Source organism: Grus americana, chromosome 1 (assembly GCF_028858705.1).
Source record: "Grus americana isolate bGruAme1 chromosome 1, bGruAme1.mat, whole genome shotgun sequence".
Lineage (NCBI taxonomy): Eukaryota > Metazoa > Chordata > Aves > Gruiformes > Gruidae > Grus > Grus americana.
In genome coordinates this window covers 215,180,982-215,207,538 of record NC_072852.1, presented here as the reverse complement: position 1 = coordinate 215,207,538, position 26,557 = coordinate 215,180,982, and the positions used below count along the sequence as shown (strand labels likewise).

General features: G+C 42.9%; 1 protein-coding gene across 2 annotated transcripts in view; it reads right to left on the bottom strand.

The window, feature by feature from the left end:
* TENM4 (teneurin transmembrane protein 4) overlaps positions 1-26,557 on the bottom strand; it is a 622,246-nt gene that overhangs the window by 47,924 nt on the left and 547,765 nt on the right. For both annotated transcript variants that reach the window (XM_054803254.1, XM_054803243.1), the window contains 6 exons: positions 26,020-26,287; positions 23,717-23,860; positions 22,302-22,551; positions 19,627-19,647; positions 12,283-12,515; positions 3,160-3,314 (listed from right to left, as the gene is read on the bottom strand). In XM_054803254.1, the coding sequence (XP_054659229.1) occupies positions 3,160-3,314; positions 12,283-12,515; positions 19,627-19,647; positions 22,302-22,551; positions 23,717-23,860; positions 26,020-26,287 (1,071 nt within the window). The remainder of the gene's footprint in view (positions 1-3,159; positions 3,315-12,282; positions 12,516-19,626; positions 19,648-22,301; positions 22,552-23,716; positions 23,861-26,019; positions 26,288-26,557) is intronic.

Genomic DNA, 26,557 nt, shown 5'->3' with positions numbered 1-26,557 from the left:
TCACCTCTCCAAACCATCCTATGCTCTTTGAATTGATGGAGCCTAGGCCTGATGATAGCAGAGACCCGGGACTGGGAATTTTGTTGTATGAAGTGCTGTGAAATCAGTCAATCAAAACAACGATCCTTTTACTAAAGGATTTTCCAGACAAGTGGCCCAGCTCCTCTGAGTAAATGACAAGGAGGGATAGACTCAAAACTGGCAGCTGTGTCAGCATGTGTGTACGTCTAAGTTACAACCACCTATTTTCTGCTTGATGCTGCAAAAATGCAAAACAGCGATTCACAAGAAATTCAGGCAATTTCAATCCATGGAATAAAATACTCGTGTCTTCACAGCAGGTTTCACAATTTTTTTTTTTTTTTTAGCATAATGGAAGAATGGCTTCAAGTAATAGTGGCACATCACAGTTCTACACTGATAACCTGTGTACACAAATAAACTGAAAAAGTGACTGGTAACACCTCGAGTGAGTGATCACTAGAAGATCTCCATTTCTAGCTCTACTTCTGCAATACGCTGCCTTTTCAAATGAGTCTCTTTTAGTTGCCAAACCAAAGAAGCCTTTACCACAGAATTCAGAGTAATTTAATATTTTTTATAAAGAACTGTAAGGTGTGCATTTCTTTTTAAATTTTATTTCAGGTTTATATATTAAAAAAGAAAGGTCAGTGTTGTGCTGATAGGAACTAACCAATGCTTAAATGCTTTCCAAAGCATTTAAAACCAAGAAGAAGAAACCAGGTAAGAGGTACACAGGAAATTCATATTTTTAAAACCTGTAGTTGAAAATGTCTGCCACAGCCATGCTTTACTTTTGATGCTTCTATTCATGTTTAAATCCCTTTTCAACTTTTTTTTTTTTTTTTTTAAAAGAGCATCAGATGCAAGGTATTTAGTTCATTGTGCTTTCTAATGGCTGGGCTTGTGAAGCTCATTTTCATGGCTAAGCAGTGTGCTGAGCTCTGCCTAGTCTGATTCTCCCTCTGGAAAATTGCCTTCCTTTTCTCAGCTCCTGGCCTATTTTAACCCTTCCTGTAGTAAAACATTATAGCCTGTGGTTTTCTCTTTAATAATGCATGCCTCCATCCCTTCCAGTGGTCTTTAAGCTCCACAGCCTTGAGTTAGCATCAAGAACAGAGTTTATTCTGAACTGACAAGGGAATTTTCAATTTCTTAAAAACCATTCCTTGTCAACATTGGCAGCTAAATATTTCATGTCCTCATGTCCCAGGGAGCCTCAGGGACCTGATAGAAAAGACCCTTCTCACCACTGTAAATGATGAAAAGCTACTTCCCAAGCTGGGTTTTCTTTGCCTGGTTTGGGTTGGGTTTATTTTTAAATTAAACTTGTCTTCAGTGCGTCTGTCCAGAACAGTACCGGTTAATCTGTCCATCACAGTACAAGTTAATCTAAGAATGGTGCCTGTCATTTTATGAAAGGAAAGAAAGAGTCTTCAGCTGATGCATTTCAGCTCATCTCAGAAGTGTTTAAATATGATGTCGGTATACCTATAAGCCACATAAACTGTGACAAAACAACTTGGAATCCACAATGGTCTTGTGGTAACTGCCCCTGAAATTCAGATAAAGATAAAAACGATGCCTGTAAGATGAGAAACATACTACAATATGGCCTTTAACCAGCAAAATTTGCTTCTATAGAAGGCATGAGAGCTTTTAAACTCGTAATTTCAGCTTGTTCATAAATTGCGGACAGTGGGAACCAGTTGCAAAGGAGCAAGAATAATCTTTTCAAATTAGAGGGAAAAACAAGAAGAACAAATGCCATATGGGAGCATGGAAATTATCTAGGTAGTTACAAAAAGGAAACCCTGTTGACATCTATTGTGGCTGAATAACAGTACTTAGCCCTCCAGCTATGATCTGTATTTTCATAGGAGAGGGTGACATTCCTGTAGCCAGGCAAACAACAAGTGGCACAGGGGTTCCAAAGGACACTGTCTCTAAACTGGCACAATTCTACAGGTTGGCCAGTGCGCCATGAAATTCTCTTCTGCGCCATCCAGAAGTAAAGGAATCATCAAACTGAGATTTTTTTTTTCTCTTTTTTTTTTTTCTTTTTTTTCTCTCCACCTTTAAGCAGCGGGACTTAAAAGCCCAGCATGACGGTAGCTGCAACCAATTTGCAATCTGATGCAATTCAAGTTTTCCTGCTGTTGCTAATTTTGGCACCACAGCCTCCAATCAGTATTTTCTAGATGTTAATTTGATTCAGGTCTAAAATTGTGCTGGGCCAAATTAGGATGGGGGGAAGCAAACAAAAAAACCCCTATGGCTATCTAAGTTGTTATAACAGAGCATGGCATATAGCCTTACTAAAATGAGTACTGCTGCCTGGTCTTTTTAGTTTACAGCAACTGGTATCTTGAGAAATGTGCCTAATGAAACCTGCCTTCCCAGGAATCTGTGTCTCCCAGCTGAGCCGGAGCTCTGAAAGAAGTCTCTTCTGTGGCTGGGAGAGAAACAGTGTGGCCAGCAGGACCAGGGCAGCGATCGTCCCCCTGTACCTGGCACTGGTGAGGCTGAGGGAACTGGGGTTGTTGAACCTGGAGAAAAGGAGGCTGAGGGGAAACCTGATCGCTCTCTACAACTCCCTGAAAGGAGGTTGTAGCCAGCTGGGGGTTGGTCTCTTCTCCCAAGTAACAAGCCATAGGACAAGAGGAAATGGCCTCAAGTTGCACCAGGGGAGGTGGAGGTTTAGATTGGATATTAGGAAAAATTTCTTCACTGGAAGGGTTGTCAGACACTGGAACAGGCTGCCCAGGGAAGTGGTGGAGTCCCCATCCCTGGAGGGATTTAAAAGACATGTAGATGTGGTGCTTAGGGACGTGGTTGAATGATGGACTTGGCAGTGCTAGGTTAATGGCTGAACTTGATGATCTTAAAGGTCTTTTCCAACCAAAATGATTTTATCTTTTAAAACTCTCTCCCCAGAGATCTCTGAGTTAGGTCACTTCGGTCTTTTCTTCAGTCTTTATTTTCGACCCAGTCATTTTCATACCATAAAATATGTAGAGAAGTAATTCTCCTTGAGCCCTTACCTCTTCGTCAAACCTGGGGAGGCACACAGACATGCAGGTAGGGTGAAGTCATAGGCTTCTATTCTGTAGAAATCTAACCAAAACATTGTCTTACCTGAGAAATGTCCATGACAGAGTCACAGCTGAGCGGTCGAGCAGATGTTAAGTCATTGGAACCCAACACAGTTGAAATGATCCCATTCTGGTCAATCCGTCTGATCATAGTGCCATCCACAAAATAAATCAGCCCAAACTTGTCCACAGTGATGCCTGGGGAGGAAAAAAGCAAGACAGTCAGAAGTAACAGCAACCTGACAATCACAAGATGAATAGAGGACGGTGTCTGGTTTGATGCTCGTGAAAGAGTAAGACCGCTGGTTTGATTGGGAGCCATATATTTATGGCATCCAAAAGGGATGAGATGAGAGTGGGACATGCGAGAGTCCTGGTTATGAGGAGCTTTGAACTGGCACCATTCCACGGAAAGCACTTCCAACTGGCCCATGATGCAATTTAGAAATCCCTGCTCGCTTCTGGAAAAGGGCATGGCATTCTGTGAACCGCTGAAAGGAAAAGGTTTTCTAATAACTACGTGTCTTGCATGCTCAGAAACATGGTGTTCTCGCTCATGGTATGAATATTAAGCCATGTGCATGAAAATGTTACATTGGTGAATCTTTCAGAAATGGTGATGAAAAAGGCTGTGAAAGATCCATCAGGTCAATCAAATTCCAGATGGATAAAAGTGCAAGGGTTTTTCCTAGGATAATCCTACTAATCTGTAGTAATCTACTAATCTATAGTATTTCATCTGTTTCTAAACTCTGCTTGGTGATTCACTTCATTGTCCAAACCTCCTTCGTAGACGTACTCCTGTCAGTGGATTTGAGGTTTGCCGACAAGTTACAGACTGCTGATTCTCCTTTCCGCACCTGCAGATATGGGCCATTTCACTTCCCCCTAAGCATCATTTCTCAAGTATTTGTTATGTTAGCACAACCTCCTTTAATCCTTTTTATCCCAGGCTAGCTATACTCTGCATCTTCCATCAGAGGATTTCAGAGTGCTTTACACTTAATTATTAGACCTCATAGCAGTCTGCGAGTGTAATCATCCTAATTTTACATATCGGGAAAATAACAGATAAAGCAATTTTCACAAGGTCACAGAGAAAGTCCGTGACTAAGACAGGAATAAGAAGTTAAGGGCCCCATTCACCTCTCTTTTATGTTAGTATAAATTAAAAATAACTCCACAGATACTAATAGAATCATCCATCTCATCTACCCTACGGTGGCAGAATGCTACTCAGCATAATATTTGAGTGTCTTAAAGACACTAAAAGAATGTAAAGGAACAGTAAAAGAATGTAGAAGCCTGTAACACCCTTATCTATGCACGTGAAAATTCTGCTTGGAATATATGAATATTAGGATCTGCTTGTTTGGTTTCTTTCGCTAGCAGGGTAGCAATCACTTGGCAAAAAGCAGACATCTGCATTGTGCATCCAAGCAAGTATCTGGAGCTTTTCCAATCAGTGGAAAGAAATACCTACTTCTGGGGTGCAATTCACAGCACCCTAAAGCAGATATCTGTACGAGATTACATGAATCCCGCTAGAAACACCTTGTCCTCCCCATTGACTCTAAAAGGAGACTACAGCAAATATCTCCAAAGGAAACATTTACACTGTAGACAGATTAAATTAGTGAGATGAATCCTCACTATAATGTTTTTTTGGCTGTCATCACGGTGACAGAAATGATGGAAAATCTGTTTCAGACAGAAAGCTTTGAGAGTGGTTTGGAGAAGCGATCAGGTCTTGTGTTTCTCCAAAATGCTGTTTTACAGCCAGATCCCCTTGTTTGAAACATTTACCCTCAGTCTTTATCCACTGTGAGCTATGCTGTGAAGTACAGATGCAGCAGTTCACAGATCAAAAATGTGAGATTTTCATGTAGCAGGGACTAATCTCCTGATTGCTTTGGCAATTAAAATGATGGCCTTTGGCCAGCACTGTAACTATTGCATGGGCTGAAAGCCATTGGAGGTGGATGACACGTGGAAAAACATATATTTGGTCACACAGAAATCCACAGAAGATAATCTACCTTTCAAGTAATGGCAGGAAAAGTTCAGGACTAAGATATTGTTTGAGACAAAGAACAAACTTCTCCGCTGAGCTGACGTAAAGGAAGGGATTCAGACAGGGTTGCAAAACTGTTGATTCAAAGTCAGTTGGGAGTCAGGGAGCTGATGTTTCAGTTGAATGGGAGCTGTGTATTTTTGCCAGGAGGTAAAACCGGCATTTTCCTTAGTTCTTCGCAGCATGTCCCTGTCTGAAGGGCATCATTTTGACCTGGATTGGGTATTCGACCATCAGAGCAGTGAGGTTTCAGAATAGCCTCTAGGGCAGTGAGGAAAAAAAATTACTTGCTGCTTTTATGATGATGTTCATTAATTTTGGAGGGGATTATATGACAGGACTGCTGAGATAATGGATGACAGGACTAAATGACCCAAAAGATTGCTTCTAGTCCTACATTCCAATACCTGTGTTTAATTCATGCCAAGACAGGACTGATCTTTGCAGGACCATGAAACAAGAACCTTGAAGAGGAGCGGAAGGTACCTGTTGCACATCTAAATTCAACGGGAGAAGCCACAGCAGTGGTGGCCATTTATTCTCACTATACAACATGAACACATCAGTTGTATCTTAGCACTTTGTCAAAAGCTACAGAGGGATCTGGCGGTATAAGCATCAATATCTCACTGGCATCCATGGCTCTCTGGAAGTTGCCTTCACCTGCCATGAGATCTGTCAGCATTGTGCCCCAGTTGGTGCCCTGCTCAATGAGTCATCCAGGATACTGGCACATGTCACCTGTCACTGGCGTCTGCTGTTGAAGGTTACTGCTCCTCTAATTATTTTGCCCGCCAAATGGCAAGTTCTTCAATATTTGTTGGTGTTTGCTTGACAACCAGGAGTACAACTGAGCTCTTTAAGTAATACGGTAGACGTGCTTTTTTCAGAAGAGGCATAATAGAAGGTTTAGTTGATCTTAATTGGCTTTTGTCAAACACAAGAGGCTCTTACCCATTCCTAGGTTCACGACGAGTATTTTCCAGGGCACCTGTCCATTAGTCTGTGTGACAGGCCAAAAGCCAGTGAAGGGTGGCAGGCTGGATAATGTGATTTTAAATGAGGCAGAATTTTCTCTCTTAGCTAGTTCCATATGTATTGGATTGGATTTATCAGCAGTGTGTGCTGACAGTTGCTCACAGTGTTCAATGCTGAGGTCTGATGGCTGGTCTGATTAACCAGTTACAGTAATAATAACCTGTACGTACTTTGGCTCTCAAGCCAGCTCTGATCGGTCGATAGAGCACAACTTTATTTTGCATTCCAGCTTAGACAAAGAGCTTGCACACCTGAATAAGTTAAAGTGGGATATCAAAGTTTACCACTTATCATCCTGCTCCAGGGCAATGGCATGTGCATATGTTCTTATCACAGAGCACTTCTCTGCTTATCCCTCTTTCACAGAGGCTAAGCAATCTCAATTGCCTTGCATTTCCTAGGATGTTCTGCAGGGTAACAGAATTTTCAGTCTGTCAAAGCCCTAAATTCCCATTTGCACATGCCAAAGCCATAAATTCCCATTTGCCCATGCCCCTCAAACAGAAACTGCTCCAATTCCATCCTGACTTTAGCTCATTGTCTTGGAATCAAATCTAATTATGAAAAGGAGCCCTGCTCTCCCACAAAGTGTTTTTGGATGGATGACTTCTGCAGAAAGCGAAAGAAGTATCTCACGGTTTCTTTGCAGCAGATTGTAGAGGTTAGATTGGACCTTTCTGTGTTTCCTTTCTGATTGTGGCACAGGTCCAGTGCTGGGAGCTGGCTCCTGCAGATGGGCACAGAAATGGGTAATTCACATGTTACGCATGTAAAGCCGAAGGCCTCAGCTTGCTTTGGCAGAAGGCTCCACTCATGTTTCCATAGGAACATAAGGGAATTAAAGATTTTCAGCATACAGCTCGAAGTTCAATCTCACAGTTACGGAGAGAAAACATCTGCTGCCGCTACACAGGTAGCATTGCAGATCCAAACTTTAAGCTCCGAGATATGAAATCCACACGTTACGAAATCATGCTGGCTCCTCTTGGATACTCAGAGATCCCATAAGAAACAAGGGCTTGTAGCACCGTGTGCGTCACACCAGTGAGTTGTGCTGATAGAAAGTTGTGACGCGATGACATTTGCTTGAAATGTCAGGACCTTGTAGCCTGAGGAGGTGACAGCACAATGTTACGCTGCAAATAGCTACTGGGACGTGGTGGGCTTGTTCTAGAAGACGAGCTGCTAAAAGTGATTGCATTGCACATGTAGCTCTACTTAGGAAAAAAAAAAAAGGGGAAAAAACCCTTTTAAGTAAAAAAGTAGGTGCTAAAGGAATCCAAATTTGGAGCTTTCTTGTCTGGCTGGATGCTGAATGACTGAGTGATAAAATGGCAGATGAAAATCAATGTCAATAAGTACAGAGCAATTCACAGGGGAAGGAGTAAGCCTAACTACCCATATGCAATGACAAGCTGTAAAATAGCTCACAGGAAAAAAGATTTTGGAATTCCTGTGAAAAGTTTTCTGCAAAGATCAGCTTTGTGCTCTGCAGTGGTCAAGGAGGGAGCCAGAAAACAGAAATGGATTAGGAAAGGCACAGAGAGAGAACAGAAAACAGTGTTCCAGCCTCAAAAAGACCATGCTTTTTCAAGATATGGCTAAATAAATTGTGGAAATTATTAGCACAGGATGTCTGGAAGAACAAAACTAGGTGTTCAGGGAGGTTTCTAGACCAATTGATGGTGGCATCTAAGCACAGGTCCAGGTGTAACCTACTCAGAAAGTGCCCCGACTGTCAATGACTTGAATCTGGAGTGTTAGCAGGGAAAGACTGTTCTGTCGTTGCCCCTTTCCCTACGTGTCTTTTCTGGCCACAGTAAGGGACAAGATATTTTGTTCAGTCAGCTTCTGGTCTTCCCTGAAATGGCCCTTACATTATTAGACAATAAAAATATTAACAGATTGTGGAAGGTTGCATTTCTTCTTCTGTTGAACTCATGAATACTTAGTGAACAACTGAGATTTTGTTTACACGTTCAGCAGGACACAGTGAAGGAAGCAATCTGTCCCCAAATTAATTACTTCATTTTGCATAGTTTTTGTGGTGCTAAATGAATGAGATGCCCCCTCCCCTCCATGTCCCTTCTGAAACCTTCTTCCTATTGTGTCAGACTTGTCACTGCAATCTCTTTTAATTGCAGGCTCCTTGGTAATTTCTCTGCCACAACATTTTCCCGAGGAGAACCACTGGTGAGTACTCAGATGAAAACAAATGCTCTGACAAGCTGGAGTTTTAATTTTTCTTTAGATTGCTTGTAGAAGAGGATCATTATTAGCAGATGATAATTAGAGAGTGGTAACACTTTAATTTGCAAGGATATATTGAAATTCATTAGCATCTGAAAGCTTTGCTGTGCTTTGTGGCAAATGAATTGGAAGTATCAGACTGGTTCCTAATAGCTGTGATAAATACCCTGACCAAACAACTGCCACCACTATTGCAACTGTTGATCTACCTGTCCTCTATTTGTACGGATTACCTTTATCAGAGAAGCCAAAGACAGGGGAAGGGTCAAATTCCTGGGGTGGGTTTTATCCCTCCTAATGTCTTGTCTAAGCTGATCATCTAAAGGGAGTTCTCTCTCCTTCAATGGAGAGAGACAAGAACCTCTATCCAGGAGGTACTTGAGAGCAATGTATTGATAGGACAAAGGATAATGGTTTTGAACTGAAAGAGGGTAGATTTAGATTGGATATAAGGAAGAAATTTTTTTTTGTGACAAGGGTGGTGGGACACTGGAACAGGTTGCCCAGAGAAGTTGTGGATGTCCCATTATTGGAAGTGTTCAAGGCCAGGTTGGATGGGGCTTTGGGCAACCTAGTCTAGTAAAGATGTCCCTGCTCATGGCAGGGGGGTTGGACTAGATAATCTTTGAAGGTCACTTCCAACCCAAACCATCCTATGATTCTATGATTCTATGAAATTATCCACTCTGAACTCATGGGAGGTGAGGTGGCAACTGGAAGAAGTAATCAAAACTGTGGGGAAAAGGCTGCTGCTCATAAAGTGGAGAACCATTCTGAATGGCATTAGCTGGGGTGGGGACCTCATTCTTCAGGCTATCATCTCCAGGAGGAGATCAGCACTCCCAGAACCAGATATGGTTCATCCTACCTTGGACACATGCACTGGCATAGAATGAATGACCTTTGGGGTACCAGTTTCTTTCCATCGAGAAGAAAGCCAAAAAGTCTACTTAGACCAGATGCTTGACTGGTCCAAGAAGCTAAAGGTAGATGCAAAAATATGTGTTGACACCTCATGACCGATTCTCCAGTCTTTATGAATTGCCGTTTTTCATCTAGCAGGGGTGTATTCCCTGAGTATTTTCCAGCGAGCTGCAAATATCAACTAATTAAAACATCATGAAAGTGGAGACAAGACCTTGCTTCCTTACAATTTTTGAACAAGTGCAAAGATGTCCTTAAAATACACAAATCCTACTTGGCATGAAGCAATTATCTTCAGTCAAAAAAAAAAAAGGCTTTAGCCTTAAAAAGTAGACTCCCATGAAGAGCGGTGATTCTTGAAGAACCGAACTTTCCAAATTCTTCCCTGGCTAGCTGATTTCTCTATAGCTGCAGAATCGATTTCTAATTTCCTCTGACCCTTCACTTATGAGTGTTCATTCCCCTGCCAAGACAAGGAAGCAGAAGGTTCTGTTTCCTACAACCTGAGGACTACTGGTTACCTGTACAACAAATCATTTTTATTTTGAACTATTATGAAATACAGTCACATGAAGGAAGAGCATTTGGTGGATTTTTCTGCTAGGATGAACTGCTGTGAAGGTATAAACAATACTGACATTACATTGTCGGTGTGAGTTTTCACTGTTAATCATTTATTGAGGTGAATGGGAAGTGAGTCACACCTACCAAAGACATTGTCTCAGCAGACTTTGCAAACTCAGGCTAGAACCAGATCAGGGAACACCATTTATGAACTTTCCATTGGCAGTGTGGGCTTTCTGGATTATTATTTTCTTGTTGCCATTTTGCTTCGTGTCATTTCCTCTTTCACCCTCAATTTACTTCTATTTTGTGAAATTTCAGAGCTGTGAGGAATGAATGCATGCATTTTGCCGTTATATGATTGAGGTGGAAGAATGGCCTCCTGAGAGCTTGAATTGCCAAGAAGAAGGATTTCAGTGCTGAAAGCTTTGAACTCCAGAGCTCTGTTTCCCATAGCAAAGCAGAAACATAAGTCATCTAAACCTTGCAACATCCACCCATGTAGAGAAATGAATAATATTCCTCTCATCTTGTACAAGGGAGAACGGAAGTCCAACAAAAGTTGTGGGTTGTGGGGTTTGGTTTTTGTTTGCACTGGTTGAACATCAAAGTGGTGCAGAAAATTGGATTACGTATTTCTGGATTCCCTGATCTCATGACTCATCTGCTGGACTGCCTGAATCTCTCTGCCCAAGTCACTTAATTTTCTTTTCCTTCAGCCTTCTCATTTCGGTGAGATAATTTCTACACTGCAACCTGACCACAGGTAGCCGTTCCCTTTCTATATCTGTGCCTCTGGCAATACTTTATCCTGATATACTGGTCACCTCATGGGTCTCTGGAGTGCTTGGAAACCATGCTGGGCCCTTTGAATATTACGAGGGTAGCAGTTTGGCTTTCAGTGCTTTTTGGCAAAAAACAGGTCTCCCAAGGTATATTTTTCTGCATCCTGCCAGGAAACAACTAGCTGGCATGTAACAAAAAAAAAAAAAAAAAATCACAAGAGCTGACACAAAAGGTCACTAAATCAGTTTGGGTTTCTTGGATTCAGTAACAATAATGTCATCTCTATGTCAAGAAAAATAACTTCCTGAGAAGTCTAGCCAAGAAGAGAAACAACAGCTCAGCTGTCTTCATCTTGCCTACTCTTTGTGAAATAACGTGTTAAAAGATCCCCAGGTTTTGCTGAGAGGTGGCTTTACAAAGAGGTTGAGATAGGCTTGGAAATTGCCGTGGTGAGTAAGGAGAGAGCTACCACTCCCAAATGCAAGGAAAAAGGAAACCTGCAGCACAGTGATGCCGAAGCCAAGAACCTATAAATAACTCCTCGCAATCCTAACAGCTGGGCAAGAAGACATACAACAGGCAAAAATGCCACATTTCTAAAAGCATTCCTGCATGGGCGTCCTTCTCGCCCCTCTGCACAAACACTGCAGAAAGTGCGTATACCAACAGGATCTTCCACCTCATCTCTATATCCTCCATGTGTTTTTTTCCAAGGAGCTGTGGACAGCTGGGAGGAGCGACATCCTCCATATGCAGAGCTTCTTACCTTGAGACTGCCAGACTGAAGTCTTGGCTACACACAGGACTGCATATGTTTGGCTAAACCTGTTTGGAACAATTTAGTTCACAGTCATGAAGGCTGTGTGATGCTTTTATTCTGATTTGACTGTGCTTTTATCACATTTAAGAAGTAAGCTAATCAGGAACCAGGTGAAATCATGCTGAATTAGATCATTCCCATATCGAAATTAGTATCCACCCCCCTATAGGATTTAAGCTGGACACCATGATATATAACGTCAATGTATAAACCTCAATTTACGTATCTCTGAGCTGTATGCTGGTCTTGTTGCTATTTTATATATATAGCAATGCTTAAAAAGCTTTTTAATTTTTTTTAATGCCAAGAAAGCCTCAGTGAACTGAACATAAGTGAACCCAGTCCAGATTGGGAAGGACCAAACACTGTTATTTGGCAAGGAGGAGTAGTGGCTAAGTGCGTACAAAATTGACGGGTGGATTTATTCTATTGCCCTTTGGACATGTGCCCATCACTTCACCCCTCTGGTGTGGCACTCCTCCCAGCCACCTCGATAAGAAGAACCAGGACTGGCTGAGGGTGAGACATACCCGCTTATTTCCAGAGGCAAACCCTTAGGATGTGTTTGTGGGTTGACTGGGGAAGGCTTGCAAAATCCGAGGGCATTTTCTGAATTGGAAAGGAGAGCAGTCTCCAGCATGACTAAACAAGCCCCTTTCAAAAAAACCCAAACCCCTTTAAAAAAGTCTGTGGAGAAGAAGCAGTCTCACCCCTGGGATTTGTAAGGGTAGCATCAGTGCCTTTGCCTCCATCTCCGCAGCGGGTATCGTCGAACGGGAGGCACTGATCCCCGGTTCCAGCCAAGACCTCTGAATTCTTCACAATGTCTTTCACTGATGTGGTTGACTTGATTTTATAGATACGTCGGCTGTTGGTGTCAGAGAGGTAGATGGAGCCGGTGATTGGATCTGTGGTCAAGTAATACTTATGAGCTGGGCTGTGGCTGAAAAACAAGGGTATGAAGTTATTATTTTTTGGATGATTTGTTTCCTTCAGTCAACAGGCAATGCAAGCACTTTGGAGAATAAAAATGCGCAGGGCAGACACACTGGGAAAGTGAAGTGGTGCTGTATTTGACAATGTTAGTACAGGGTGTGTTACAGCACAGGATCCTGAGCTAGATCTGTTACCAGTCGCTGTGCCTGGGGTGCTCTCTGGCATGGAGGGCAGCTACAAAAGGAAAAGACTCACTGGCCTGAGCCAAAATCATGCCAGGAACTACTATAGGTTGAGTCCCAGTGCCTGAGTTTGCTTAATTAATATAAACATCGTCCTGAAACTGGTGTTAGTGCAGTGCCAGAAAGTGAAGGGAAAGCACAGTACACTAGGGGCAGAAAACAAAGCAAAAAAAAAAATACTAAAAAAATAAATAAATCTGCCCTCCCAAGAAAGACCCCAATACAAAAACCCAAAAGCAGACTCGCAAGCATAAAGCACTTGAAGATACACTCTTCAAGATCACTGTGTCAAGGCTTATCTGGTGCTCATGCTGACTCCAGCAAAGACTCTAGAGTCCTGTCCTGCCCTCGTGGAGATTAGGGGAAGTCCTGCCACTGAATTCAGCTGGACCTCAGGAAGAGAGAAACACAATGGTCCTTGGAGTGCCACATTTTGCCCTAAGTAAAGCATGAACTAGGAGGAGGGCTGAGGAACCTGAACATCAGTCCCATGTTAAATACCATTCACTCACTGCTTCCTTGCAAACAAGAAAGGCTGGCTGAGAAAACAGGGTGAGTGGACAGAAAGATAATGTTTTTAGCTCCATGACTACAACACTAAATAAGCCCAAGACTGAAGAAATTAATAAACCAGCATCCACTTGGAAAGCATTCAATGGAACTGGCCAGAAAAAACAACCAGATGAGTTTAGACACAATTTAAAAAAAATTGTCTTTCAAGGATTCTATCTATGGTTTAAGATAGATTCTAAACTTATTAACTTCTTCTACTAGAATTAAGTGGTTACTACTAGTGTGTATTGAGCTGCATCTCTTCTAAGCCTGAAACCAACAGATTAAACTTACAGCGTCTGCTGCCTGAACCCAGGTCTCCTTCCTTCTAAAAAAGGTGAAGTAGTAATTAGAACAAGTACGAAAAAGTCTCTACTTTTCTCCAGAACACCTTCAAGCTGTACAAACTCATCAGGTCCCAAGAATTCATAATAAACGGATAGGCCAGAGCTCACAATTTTGCACTTAGTGGCATTGTTCCAGGAGAAGCTGGTTAGAAACCTGAGTGTCGATCACAGTTGACTCTATCCCTCATGATAAGAAATTTCCTCTCTCCTTCAACCTTTATGTTAGGAAAATTAACCCCTCTTCAGACACATAAAACCTACCGAATTATTCTCTGTTTTAAAAAGCCTTAAGTTGGTTCTTTATTCAAATTACTTAATACTTTGGGAGGGGGAAAAAAAAGCGCCTTTCTGATTTATTCTGGAATATCCCTTGTGATTTATCCTATTAAAGTCTGAACAGATTTAATCTCCACAAATGACACTGATTCTTGCTAAATAAAATGCTCTGACCTTCAAGACAGCTCCAGCCTGACAGTTCAGTCTCCATCTGTATTCCTTTCCAATGACAGCAGGCTGGTAGGGTATTATTTCATTTACCTGCATGTCACTCACACTAAGCAAGTGGCTTCAACCCTGGTGGAAGAAGTTCCCTGTGGGAATCCATCATCCATTTTGATCAGGGCCTTGCATTTTCCACTGACTGTCCTAACAAAGCCCAGCTGAATGTCAGTCAGCTTTTGAGCTGTTCATAATCTCTGTTTTGCATGAGAGGTGGACAAGAGGAGGACATTTTTACTGGCACTTTGCAATTCTTTAGCATCTTTGCCTGGAAAGCACAGATAGCTTTCACCGAGTCTTACAGCAGGCCGTTTGCAGACGGGCAAAGGAAAATGACGGGTGGAGAAAAATGGTGGCAGAACTGGAAGTTCCTGCTCCCCTTTCCCAGCACTATCATTGTAATTTATTTTGGGATTTCACAGCCTCACTCGGGTGGATTTTATTATTGATTACAACCTCCTGTGGAAGAGAGAGATCTTAAAACTATTTTCCAATCCCAGCTCCTGTGTAGAATGGACACTGAAACAAATGCTGGTTACGTTGAACCACAGAGCAGAGAACCAGGTAAAAGCAAAACATTCACCCAGCAGAAAAGCTGAATGGTACTTCCCACCTAAATTTACCAAGTAAAAAATTGCTATATTGAGGTAATACTTTGAGTAGCTGCTGGTAACCCAAGTTCAGTTTTATTAATGAGGTCCTGAATATAAATGCCGCAAAAAAGTTGGGGTGAGTTCAAAGTTGAAACTCATTAAAAAATTTGCTCTTACTGATTAAACTTTTAATCCTCTGCATAGCTGGATGCCACAGAGGCGCACACACACCTTTACTAGCAAATGTGCTTTGGAAGAGGTAGAGGTAGAAACTTATGTTGGTTAAACTACGCCTGGGACAGCAATAATCTTGGGTTACCTGGGTCTGGGTTTCACCTCGTGAGCTGAAACTCCCAAGACATACAATTACCTTTCTGAATCTAATGTTATTAACGGTATGGGCACCCCTAACACAAACTACATCTTTTCTGCTGCGCGGCTCTGTGTGAGCGATACGAAGTGCTGGTTCATTTTTATCGGCTAGACTTCTTATTTTTGCAAGCATGGCTCATCATGGTCTCCTACAGCCCGCTCCATGCATAGGGCTTTTGTGGGTGGAAAGCCCCCTGGGGTGGCTTAGGCAGTGGAGTACTTAACCTGGGATGCTTTGGAGCAGGGAAGGTAAAATACAAACTGTTCAAAATGGTCAAGCCAGAATTTACCCCCCTGGCCTCTGCCGCCGTATGGGGAAGGTGTCATGCTCTGCGTGAATGTTGCACGAATTGCATAGTGTTATACACTGGAGCTTGTGTTTAATGCTTTGAGATCCTGCAGGATTAGAGATGCTAAATAAACATATGTTAGTAATGTAAAAGTTCCCAAACTGCTTCCCTTTGTCTGTGATAATGCATGAGCGCTGGAGCCGGGAACACCGAGGCTTTGCTTTTTATTTAAAGCCACAATCAATAGGCAAATCCAAGTGGTAAATTGGACTGAACTGAACAACAGCTGAAATAAATCTGTCTCGGACAAAGCAGAGAAGGTTTTTTTTTTTTTTCTTTCATCCTCTCTCATTGCTCAGTTAGATAATGGACCAAAAGAAAAGACAGGACTTTTTACTACTCAGAAGACTTAATCAGTTACAGTATTTGTAGTCTTAGAATATTTACCCTCCATATTGACACTGCCACCACTAGAAAAGGGCGGCGGGTGAAGAGCTGATTTCTCATTCAGAGTGTTCCTTTAGTTATTAAGTTTTTTAGAAGAAACCCTGGGCATCGCATTGATATTTCAAGCCCCTGAAGCAACAAACCAAAGTTGCAGGGATGGGGTGGGCTGGTCCCTAGCCAAGCGCAGACACTTTAGTGGGTATTGGTGGACATGATGGTGCAGTCACTGGGAATGAGGATGGTTTCACAAGCAGAAGTTCTGCAGACCAAAGGGAAATACTTCCTCGTATGCTTGTGATACAGTGATGCACTGGGAAAGCACAAGAAAATCTTCCAAGTCCACAGTGACCCCCGTTGTTTGGGGTTGCATATAGGCTGTCCCATACATCTGCCTTGTCCCTTTCCTATTTTCATTCTTGTTATTTGGATAGGATAGTGCCAGCACCCTTTGGGGAGCTCTGCAGATATGGTAAGCGATTCAAACTCCATTTTAAAGTGCTTATGCTTTATGTGACTCCTTACACGCAGGAAGGAAAGTGATAAAAAGTTGGGTGAATAGGCAGACAGGTGGCATTCACGTAGATTGCGTCTGTAGTACTATAACAGAGGTACAGGCTTTAAGCAAAGGTTGAGATTGTCCCCTTGGGCCCAGAGCCCATGTTTTGGAGGAGTCTGAGGAAGGAACCTCCTCCTCCAGAGTGGGAAGCCAGTCCCTAAGGAATAAAGATGAGGAAATGGAGATGGTCCTTGGTTTCAGCAGGTTACCTATAATGCGTTAGCACAGCAGACTGCACCTTGTCATTGGCTTCTGTTCAAAGGCAGGGGATGCATCTCACCAAGCTTTAGATGGTTACGAGGTGGGTGCTTACATCTGAACTGCCTACCTTTACTCCCTTTATAGGCAGTGGAGAGAAATAGCATCTTTTGGGGTATGATTTGCCTGACTTATTTTCAATGTTTATCTTACAAGACGAACTGCATCCTAGTTTCACAAATGCAAGGGCATCTACCACCCCCTCTAAAGGACAACTGCTGCTAATGGTAACGGTACAGCTCCGGCTCCCACTGTGATCAACAGACAGGAGCAGTCGCAACACCAAAGTTACTTACCCATAACAGATCTGAATAAACCCCTGGGGCTTCTTTGGATCTGACATCTCCGTTTAAGGACATGAAACCACCTCTGTAAAACTTTCTGTGCTAGCTGCCCTCTTCCCCTCTCAGCCTTGCTGGCCACAGGCATTTGCTGGTGACTAAAGAACTACCAAATTCCTGCAGCCAAGTGTTTTTTGTTCGTCGGGGCTGTGTTTCCATGGCTCCATGCTAAGCACCCTGCAGCTCACAAACAGAGGATTTTATTATAGCTTGTGTGAGGTACTGGTCTTTTTTTTCCCTGGGTGACATTCAATAGATTAATACATAAGGAGGCCACACAGTGCAGTAAGCTGAATTTACACTTGGCCTTTTAATGTTTTCAGTTTGTGTGCGATGCCCAAAGCTCTCCTAGTGTCACAGGCTGGATAATAAAACTTCATAGCAATGCCATAAGCCAAACCAGGGACTGCAACGGACTTTTGATCTCATCCTAGGGCAGTTTTCTGAGATACCTCTCTTTGCCACTAATTGTAGATTTCTCTCTCCCAGGTATGCAAGAGAACAAGAAAGAAATAACGTATTTAAGTGTGGCAACTTTTTGCATATTTGCAAGACAGAAATACCTCGCTGCCCTCCATGTTCCTGCAGAGAAAAGATAATGATAATTAACTAGAGATTATTATTGCCATGCTTGGAAAAAGTCATTAGCCCAAGACAGATCCATACACAGACATACTGGAGTAAGTTCCTATTAATCTATTACTGATGGGTGTAAACTTGGGAGGCATCACAATTCAGTGATGCTATTTGGCTTAGCTAACATCCCCCATGTTGACACACAGCCATTTTGGCTGTTGCAGCCTTATACCTTGGCTACCTACACTGTGCTGTAGAGTCAAGACTTAGTTGGTAGCTCCAGAACCTCTGGATCAAGCTCACCACAGGCTACATAGTGGGGAGGAATCCTTTCCCCTGAAATGAGGAAGCTTTTGCATATGGGTTGCAGCTTTTCCAAATCACTAAGATTCATCCCTGTGTTGACTGTCAACAGTGTCAAGCTTAGGACCTTCTGGAACATAAAGCACTGGTGCTTTAGCTAAGACTACACCCACTCATTTCCCTGCAGCTCAGGAATGAAGAGGCTTCCTAAGAAGAAGTATTATGGCAAATGACACAGAACAGCTGCTAACTCACGTGGTTGACTCCCTTACTGTAGTCACAGATGGGAATAGTTGATCTGGAGCTCCTCACCTCCTTCCTCCCTCACTGGTCCCCTTTGAACTGCACTGAAGCAGGCATGCCTTGGCTTGTTTTCATTTCATTTCTTAGATTTTAGGAACTGCGTAAAGACTGAAGCCCTGCCAACTTTGTAAGGCTCTGGTGGCATCTGCAGCATTTGTGGCCAGTCCATATATCTTCACTCAGTTATTGCCTTCATATATAAAAACGCGTCTTGTAACAGGCATTCAGCTGCTGCCCTTCGCTGTCAAAGCAGGTGCACTTTAGTGGCTGTGTATTTCTAGGGCATTAAGGATACAACCTGGCTGTTCCAAAGAGAAATGAGTTTTTCTATTGCCTTCAAATGATGTGAAAGAGGAGCTCAGGGGCTGGAACTCAGCCTGATGAAGACAGTCAGTGCAGAGGTCTTGTGTACCAACCCCCCAGCCCTGCTGGGCCAGTCCATTATGCTGTGGAAGCTCAGCCCTTCATTAATGTTCTGGCAATAACACAAAAAACCAGTTTCTACTCCATTGCATTTCCAGGCATGCAGATAAAATGAAAATTTCTAGGTTGGTGAAGCCTCTATGAAGTCAAAGAAACAGTAAATAAAAAGCATGTAGCAAGAAAAATCCCCAATCCCAAATGCAAAAAGAAAACCAAAGGAAAAAAAGAAAACTCCCAACTCCATAGTCTAAGCGGCTAATTTAGAAAGCAACCGGGGAGAAGGATGGGAAACTTGTCAGTGCCAAGTTTGCCTTGCAAACACAGACAGTGACAGGAGGTTGACATCTTCCAGAATGCAACTGATTGGATCAAACTCACTGAAACTCCAGTGAACCCAAATGACAAATATTCTTAGTGACAAAGCACCAATTTAGGAGTCTCTCTTTCATCTTGTTTTCTTGTCATTACTCCTTCTCTTTTTTATTGCATTTCCTGCCTAAGGTTCTGAGTCGCCACTGCCTCCTCTCTGAGCCTGACATACTTTCACATAACGCGAAGGCTCTCTATGAAGAGCTCAGACTGGCAGAGAGTTACGAAAACTTACTGGGTAATGCTGGGGTACCTCTGGCCCTTCATTATGCCTGTTACACTCCCCAAAACTCAGAAGGAAGACATTTCGCCATATGAGAATTATTTTCCCATCATAGATATTCCACTATCCCGTTGGTTTCTTGGTTAATTCCCACCCATTTTTTCCTCCGCCCTCCTCCTCTTGTTACCCTGCCTCTTGTGTCTATACCTCCCCTGCCTACAGCTATACCAGCTCATGCAGAAGTCTGCACGACTCCGCTCTGTGATTAATGGCTCCCAGTTCTGATGACTGATTGCCTACGCCAGTTTTAATCACACCAGCTTCATTTGCTATTGAATCATCTGGAAATGGCACTTGGGGCTCACTGTGTAACAACATGCAACAAGACAGGGAGCGGCATAAGAATTCTCCACTGGTTGGCTTACCTATGTCTGAAATCTTTATTTCTGACAGAAGACAGGAAAGCAGGGAATAGAAGAAAGAATGAGGTGTTAGAAGCTCAGTTCGATGCATTATTAGCAGATTGAAAACTTGACAGTAACTGTATCATACAATGCAATAATAAATAAAGACTTAGCTGGAATGACACTGATATATTTTATATTGGATATTACTTGGCAGCGAGCTCACTTATGTACCGCTGCATATCACAAAGGAAGTGTGATCTCACCTGCATGGAGTTACTCACTTATGTAAGATAGGACCAGGCAGACTTTATCATTCAGAGCAGTACTGAGCTAAATATATGTAGACGCATGTATCTTTACAGATTTTTTCACTCTCAGCCAAAGCAATACCTTGTGATTTACAAAGGTAACTTAGCAGTTGCAACATTACGGGTGGCAGTTCACTGCCATAACCTCGTGAACTCTCTAGCCCAGAGGACTGAAGTTATGCCGAGCTGGATGTTCTTCACGGGTCTAGTTAACATACCCGGCTGCAGTTATCTGCGACCCACAATGCATTTGCTTTCCTCTCCGCAACAGAACGCTACACTCAAAAGATGTCCCCCCCCCGCCAAGCAAAACCCAAAAGCCAAATAGTGAGGGTGTTAATCTCCAAGGAGATGCTGATTTGAGAAGACACAAGCAAACTCCATTTAGTCCAAAAGCAATGGCTTTCCTCCATAGCTTTTAGTGAGCCTGCATCTGAACCCACTTACTTTATAGCACACCAGAGTGAAGAAATGTTTATTAGATCCAGTAACCTAAGTGTTTGCACAGATGAAGCAGCAATCGTTCCAGCAGATTTAACTTTGGAGTAAATTTAACTCTGTGGCTCCATGCAAAAGGCAGCAAGGCCACTCTGTCAAGTCTTCCAATTTTCTCTTTTCTAATCAGGAAATACTCTGCAAAACCTCCGCTGGGTCTGGTATTTCCACTGACAATGAAACAGGGATCGGGTTTTCAAAATTGTACTTCTGGGAATGAGATATTAATCCCACTCCGTTGCAGTGGGATTTGGGCCCCAAATCACCTAGGGTCTTCTGGAAATCTCACCTTTGGCTCTTAAAATAACTTTCTGGCACTGGAACAATATTACATTCTTTAATGTGGACCAGGTCTGAAGATTTATCCCAGCTTCCCACCTTACAAACATGAGAGATACGTTCTCGTATATCACGTAACAGAATAGCAAGAATCAGGTTCTTGCTTATTTACTCAAAAGGTGCCCCAGCCCTCAGGGATGTGACTGCAAACATCTCATTGTGGGCTTCCTAATTCAACGATTCCTCCCGATTTCCTTGTCGCCCTGCGAGCACACCGAGACAGCTATTCTCTAAGTGCCAGCCTTGTGAAGGCTGGCTGTATTTTTTTCTCAAACACCATGAACTACGACGATGGTCCTGCATGACAAGACCTTCAGCAAGGTCTAAGGACTGTGGCATGTTTGCAAATGAGGGGCTGATGGGATCTTGCACCAGATTTTGCAGCAGATCAGCGCTTTCATTTTCACCCGTGGCCTTGTGGAGCAAACGGGAATGCAAAGCAACTCTGTATGGGGGACCCTGCTCTCCACTAAGCTGTCTGGTAAGCTTCCACATGGCAGTCCTTGCAGAAATGGGACCTTACTTTTGTTCTCAGCAGCCAGGACATTAAATCTGAGTAGAGCAAGGAAGATTTACTTTCTGGAAGATTCTCACTTTCAGGCCAGATCTTGAGAGGCAAATGGGAATGTGAACCTTCCCACCATGCTAACCTCATATTGACCTCTCAGGTCCTTCAAGCAGAGAAGCCTCATTCACAAACACTGGTTCAACTCGATTGACTTTCCTGGAGTGAGTCTTGTCTGGTCACAGAGTTCAGAATCAGGCCCCGGTGCTTTGAAGTGGGTAATTGTATTTGTTGTGGAAATTTTAGATAGGAAAAATATCCCCAGTTAGGTCAATTTGAAATTTTGATTCAGTCACAATCTATTCCACTTCCTCAGAACTTGTGACAAATTGATACTTTTCGCTCTCCTCCCTTGTTTTTAATTGATATTCCTTCCCCATCCTCCCTATTTCTCCTAATATATCATTTTCTTCCCTTTGTTATTTGGGGTAAATGGAAACACTTCACTTACTTTGAGATGATCCATCTGTACGTTCACCCTGACACTGCTGTTCAGTTGGGAACCGAGGGGAGCTGATATGTGTTTTTCCCCCCCAAAACCAACTAGAAAAACCCAGTCTGTGACTCCCTAAGTGATCATCCTATCTAAATTCTGAATGATGATCTGTCCTGATTAACCTCTACATACCACCATCAGTGCTGTGTCCTTCCAAGTTCAGGTTCTCTCAGAAGCTGATTGTTAACTCTGAGAATTCCCACTGATCTCTAACTACACCAAAAGGGAAACATCAACAAAGTTTGATTTAACAGCACAGAAATGTGTCAATATTTTTGGTGTGATTCAACTCTGGAAGAACTTGTTAGGCTTGTGTTTCTCTGGTGTAAATCAAAGTCAGCAGAGTTGCAGAAGAGGCAAATCTGGACAGCTTTTTTTTCTGTTTTTCTGTAATTTTTTTTAAGAGTTTTGCTCATTTTCCTTTTGGGTACCTAACATTTCTGCAGAACTTAAGGGCATAGTTATAATGGCCACATTCAGCATGGTGTACCTCAGCTCCAGTATGTTGGTGACGTTGCCAGAGGGAAAGATCCTTCGGATGTAGTTGAAATCTCCAACATAAAGACTTCCATCAGACCCACATGTCAGGGCAACGGGAGCCAGGAGTTTGTTCCCATCTGCAAGACCATTGCAGCTTGGACAAGAAATGCTGCGTCTGCGGCCGTTGCCCATAATGCTTCCGATTACAGGCGGCTGCTGGGAAATAAACTGGTTTTCCCCATTTCCTTTATGCAAGATGCCTAGAGAGAGAAAACAGTAATGAGGAAATTAAAGAGAAACAGGGAAACTGAGACCAAAGGGAGCACAAACTGGCAAGGATGGATGGCAACTGGGAATTTGTCAACTGGCGAGGACATGGTTTAGTGGTGGGCTTGGCAGTGTTAGGTTTATGGTTGGACTTGATGAACTGAAAGGTCTTCTCCAACCTAAATGATTCCATGATTCTAAGGAGATTTTGTGATGGTTTCAAATGAGGAGGCCCTTATCTGAAGTAAGTATTTTTTATAGACCCATTACATTTCCTGCAGAACAAATGGAGGGAGAACAAGACTGTCTCTACCTTTGAATGAAATACTCTTTTCAGCATCTCATGAATTTTCACCTGCCTTTTCTGTCCCTCCTTGCCCTGTAATTTGCGGCCTACCAGGTAAAAAAACCACATTACATAGCTCGTGGAAAGATAAGGGACAAGAAGACCATGGTGCAATCTCTAGAGAAGTGTTTCATCTGCAAAGCTTTAGAGGAGCTCTACTTCTATCTCTATCTATCTATCTATCTATCTATCTATCTATCTATCTATCTATCATCTATCTATCTATCGGTATAAGTATATATACCTATATACCCTATAAGTGTAGTGTTCCCAGCAGCGGTGTGGGCTGAATTAGATGTTTGCTCCTATCCCACTGCTATCACCCAGAAGGACACAGTGCTTCCATCTTTTGAACATGTTCCGATCAGCTTTCAAGCCTCCCTGCTGCAGTCCTGAGCAACCTGCGAGGACTCTGGCATCTTCCATTCTCCCTTATGACCCATGAAGCCTCTGATTTCTGCAAGTACACTTGCACATTGGAGGATGTGTCTGGGCGGACTTATGGTCAGTGATAGGTCCAATCCAAATAGATTCCCTTTTGTTATTTTAGTAATATTTTCCTTGTTAATCCCCTTCTTTTAAGACACTATTAAGTTAGACATGCTGACATTCAACTACTTCTTCTGGATTTATGCACACCATGTTGCTTCTAAATGTAGGTTACTAGAAATAACTTGATAGTAAAATACATGAGAGAGTACATGTGTTGGTCAGGTTTCTTTCCTTTCCTTTTCTTGAATTTTTAATGATAAGAAGCAACTGGGCCTTGCAACACTGCATTGTTCCTCTGTTAGGTGTTACAGTCAACCTACCACTTTGTATGTTGAGGGCATGATGTTTGTCCAGGGACCATCCTCCAAGTTTGGAAGCATCAATTTCATAACCCTGAAGCACAGCTGTCCTCTTCTCCCACAGGATCAAGTCAGGACAAGATTCATACTCATAACCTACCGAAACTATGAAAAAGAGAGAAACAAAAGACCCCCCCCAGATTAGCAACCCAGAAATGCACAGTCAGCACACAAAGAGTTTCAGCGGAGCAGGGGTACGAGCATTTCTACAGGCAACTGCCCATTTAAAATGTCATCATCATAATGCAGAGTCCTAATATTTTTCTCTTTAAAGGCCATCTTGCATTTAAAAAGGTCAACGGAGTTGTAGATGTTGGGCAAACGTGCTAAATATTTAAAAAGCACTGGTTTAAAGACATATTTTAAAACAATGGGTATTTGAGAGTGTAAACCACTGCTGGGCTCCTAAATGGGAGCATTTTACTCCTATCTACTAGCTTTGATCAAAGACTGCATGTCAGGAACTTGCTAGAAATCATGGCCCTTCTTGGAAAGTAAAGACTTATACAAATGAAGGATGGGGCAGCAGGTGTCTCAGAGACAGCAGTCTTAGACCAGGTTGACTTGGGGTCATTGTTAATGTCAAAAGGGTTTGCTTGCCATAATGTCTAATCAGAGCCTTCCAGGAGTAACTCCACTGAACACACTGGAGTTGCTTAAGAGTAAAATGATGTCAGTAGAAGGAAAAACATGTTTTTGTCAGAATAATGACTCCTTTACGATTTTCTCCATAGAAGCAGGACCAGTTTCATTGGTCTACTTTTCTTCTGCCCTACCAGATCCTTTCAGCGCTAACAGCTGAAGCAGAGCAGACCTGCAAGTTCTACACAAATGAAAAGCAATTACATAGCTCATTTTTTTTACTAGATAAAAATAAAGGTCTGATCTTACAAGTTTCCCATTATCCTTAAAAAATGCTGAGCACTGAGTGAACTCAAGATCCCCCATCAAATATGGCCTTTTGCAGAATCAGACAGTATCAGAGGAAGATGTAATTTAAGAAATGAAGGCTTGATATTTTCCACTGTTCTAGAGGTGGGAATCATTGAAAGCCTGAATACTGATGTTCTCACACCTGCTCGAGTACTCTGGGGCTGCAGAGCTGCATCATGGAGCACTCCAGGACCCACTGCTGATCTAGCATCTTAAAGAGCATGTAAACATAGTCTTTCAGGATATGCTACCAGGACATGTTTCTCAGTGTGGACTCCTGGGTAAGGCTCAGCAGGTTGTATCACCCAGTCTGCTCAAAGCAGCTGAGCCTGAGTGAGAGGAAGGCACCCATTTGGCCTTCTAGAAACCACGGCACCCTACAGCTCCTCTAAAAAGACTTCAGTTGGACTATGAGGCATCATTGAACCACCTTTCTGTCAACAAGAGCTCTATTTGCTAATTTGGGATCTCTCCCATTTTGCTGGTATCATTTCCCTGGAGCCTGAAAGGTCTAGACTCCATCAAAGACCTGTAACTGAATGTCCTCTGGTTGTTGATCGGATGGGAAGCAATCACTGCAGAGCTGCATCACCTCCGCTCACTATACACTCAAAGTACCCCCTTCCCTCCAGCGCCATCGCACAGGGCTCGCTGGGTGAGGTCTGAGATGGCAGCAGGAGGAGGAATGAAGTGGTGTCTCTGCATACATCCACAGCACAGCTTCCTGCCCCAACAAGGACTTCAGCTTCTGCCCCTGGAGAGTGGGTGCTTGGTGCTGGGGATGTGGCACGCTGAGTATGCAGAACCTTCCTATTCTCTGCCTTGCAGCCTCTGACATCGTTTGCAGATGTAAAGGAATGCACAAAGTACCAGAGAGAAGACCATCATGCCCCCATCATTGGGATGGCATTCTTGAGTGGGTAATGGAGGGGAAACTAAAATTGAAGCGATCCTGAAGGCCAGGCACAAGGAGGAGTGGGGATCAGGGCTCAGTTCTAGGCATTTCCTTCAAAGCAGTGCTGACAGCTTTTGGCTATAGGTGAGAGGCAGCCAAACGCCTCTAGTCCCAGGTCATCCCTTCTGTGTGAATATGATGATAGCAGCTCAGGATGTACGTGCTGGGCCATGAGCCAGAGAACAGATAAGTATTCATCTGTTGGGGAAATGTGTGCTGTCTGAACAGCTGGGCCCAATCCTCTCCAAGGAAACAGCAGTGACCCAGCAGGGACCATTTTATGTGTTGGCAGTTGGACCGTACCGATCTAGGACAAGGTCTGTGTATTGCCACTTAGCTGCTTCTAAAAAGAGACGCAAGCCCTGGGATCGCTTACCGAAGGCTTCTGAGAGCCCATACACCTTCTGGCTGTAGACGTCTGTCTTATCCCAGATGAAATAATAGGACAGATCTGGAGCAGCTGCAAACCACTTTCTGAAGAGGCGTCCCTCGACGGCCACCATGAGGTGGACTTTCATGAGGTTGAAGGGGATGGTGGGGTGGGTCATGCTGATCCTCAGAACTGATTTGTAGCCAGCTGTGCGACTGCTCAGGTAACTCACTTTTATTTTACTACCGGAAACATTAATCTCCTCCTGTAGAGCCTGTGGAAAAGCAATTCAAGAGGTGTTAAATCAGCAGCGAGCAGACAGGAAAAGGCAGTGAAGCTGTAATTTATCAAACACACCTTTATAAAAGCTCTGTCTAAAAAAGCACACCTAGTAGGCATCAAGTATGAAATCATATGTAATTGATAGGGTTAGTTGTTGTCCTGGTTTCGGCAGGGATAGAGTTCATTTTCTTCCTAACAGCTGGTGTAGTGCTGTGTTTTGGATTTAGGATGAGAATAATGTGGATAACACACTGATATTTTA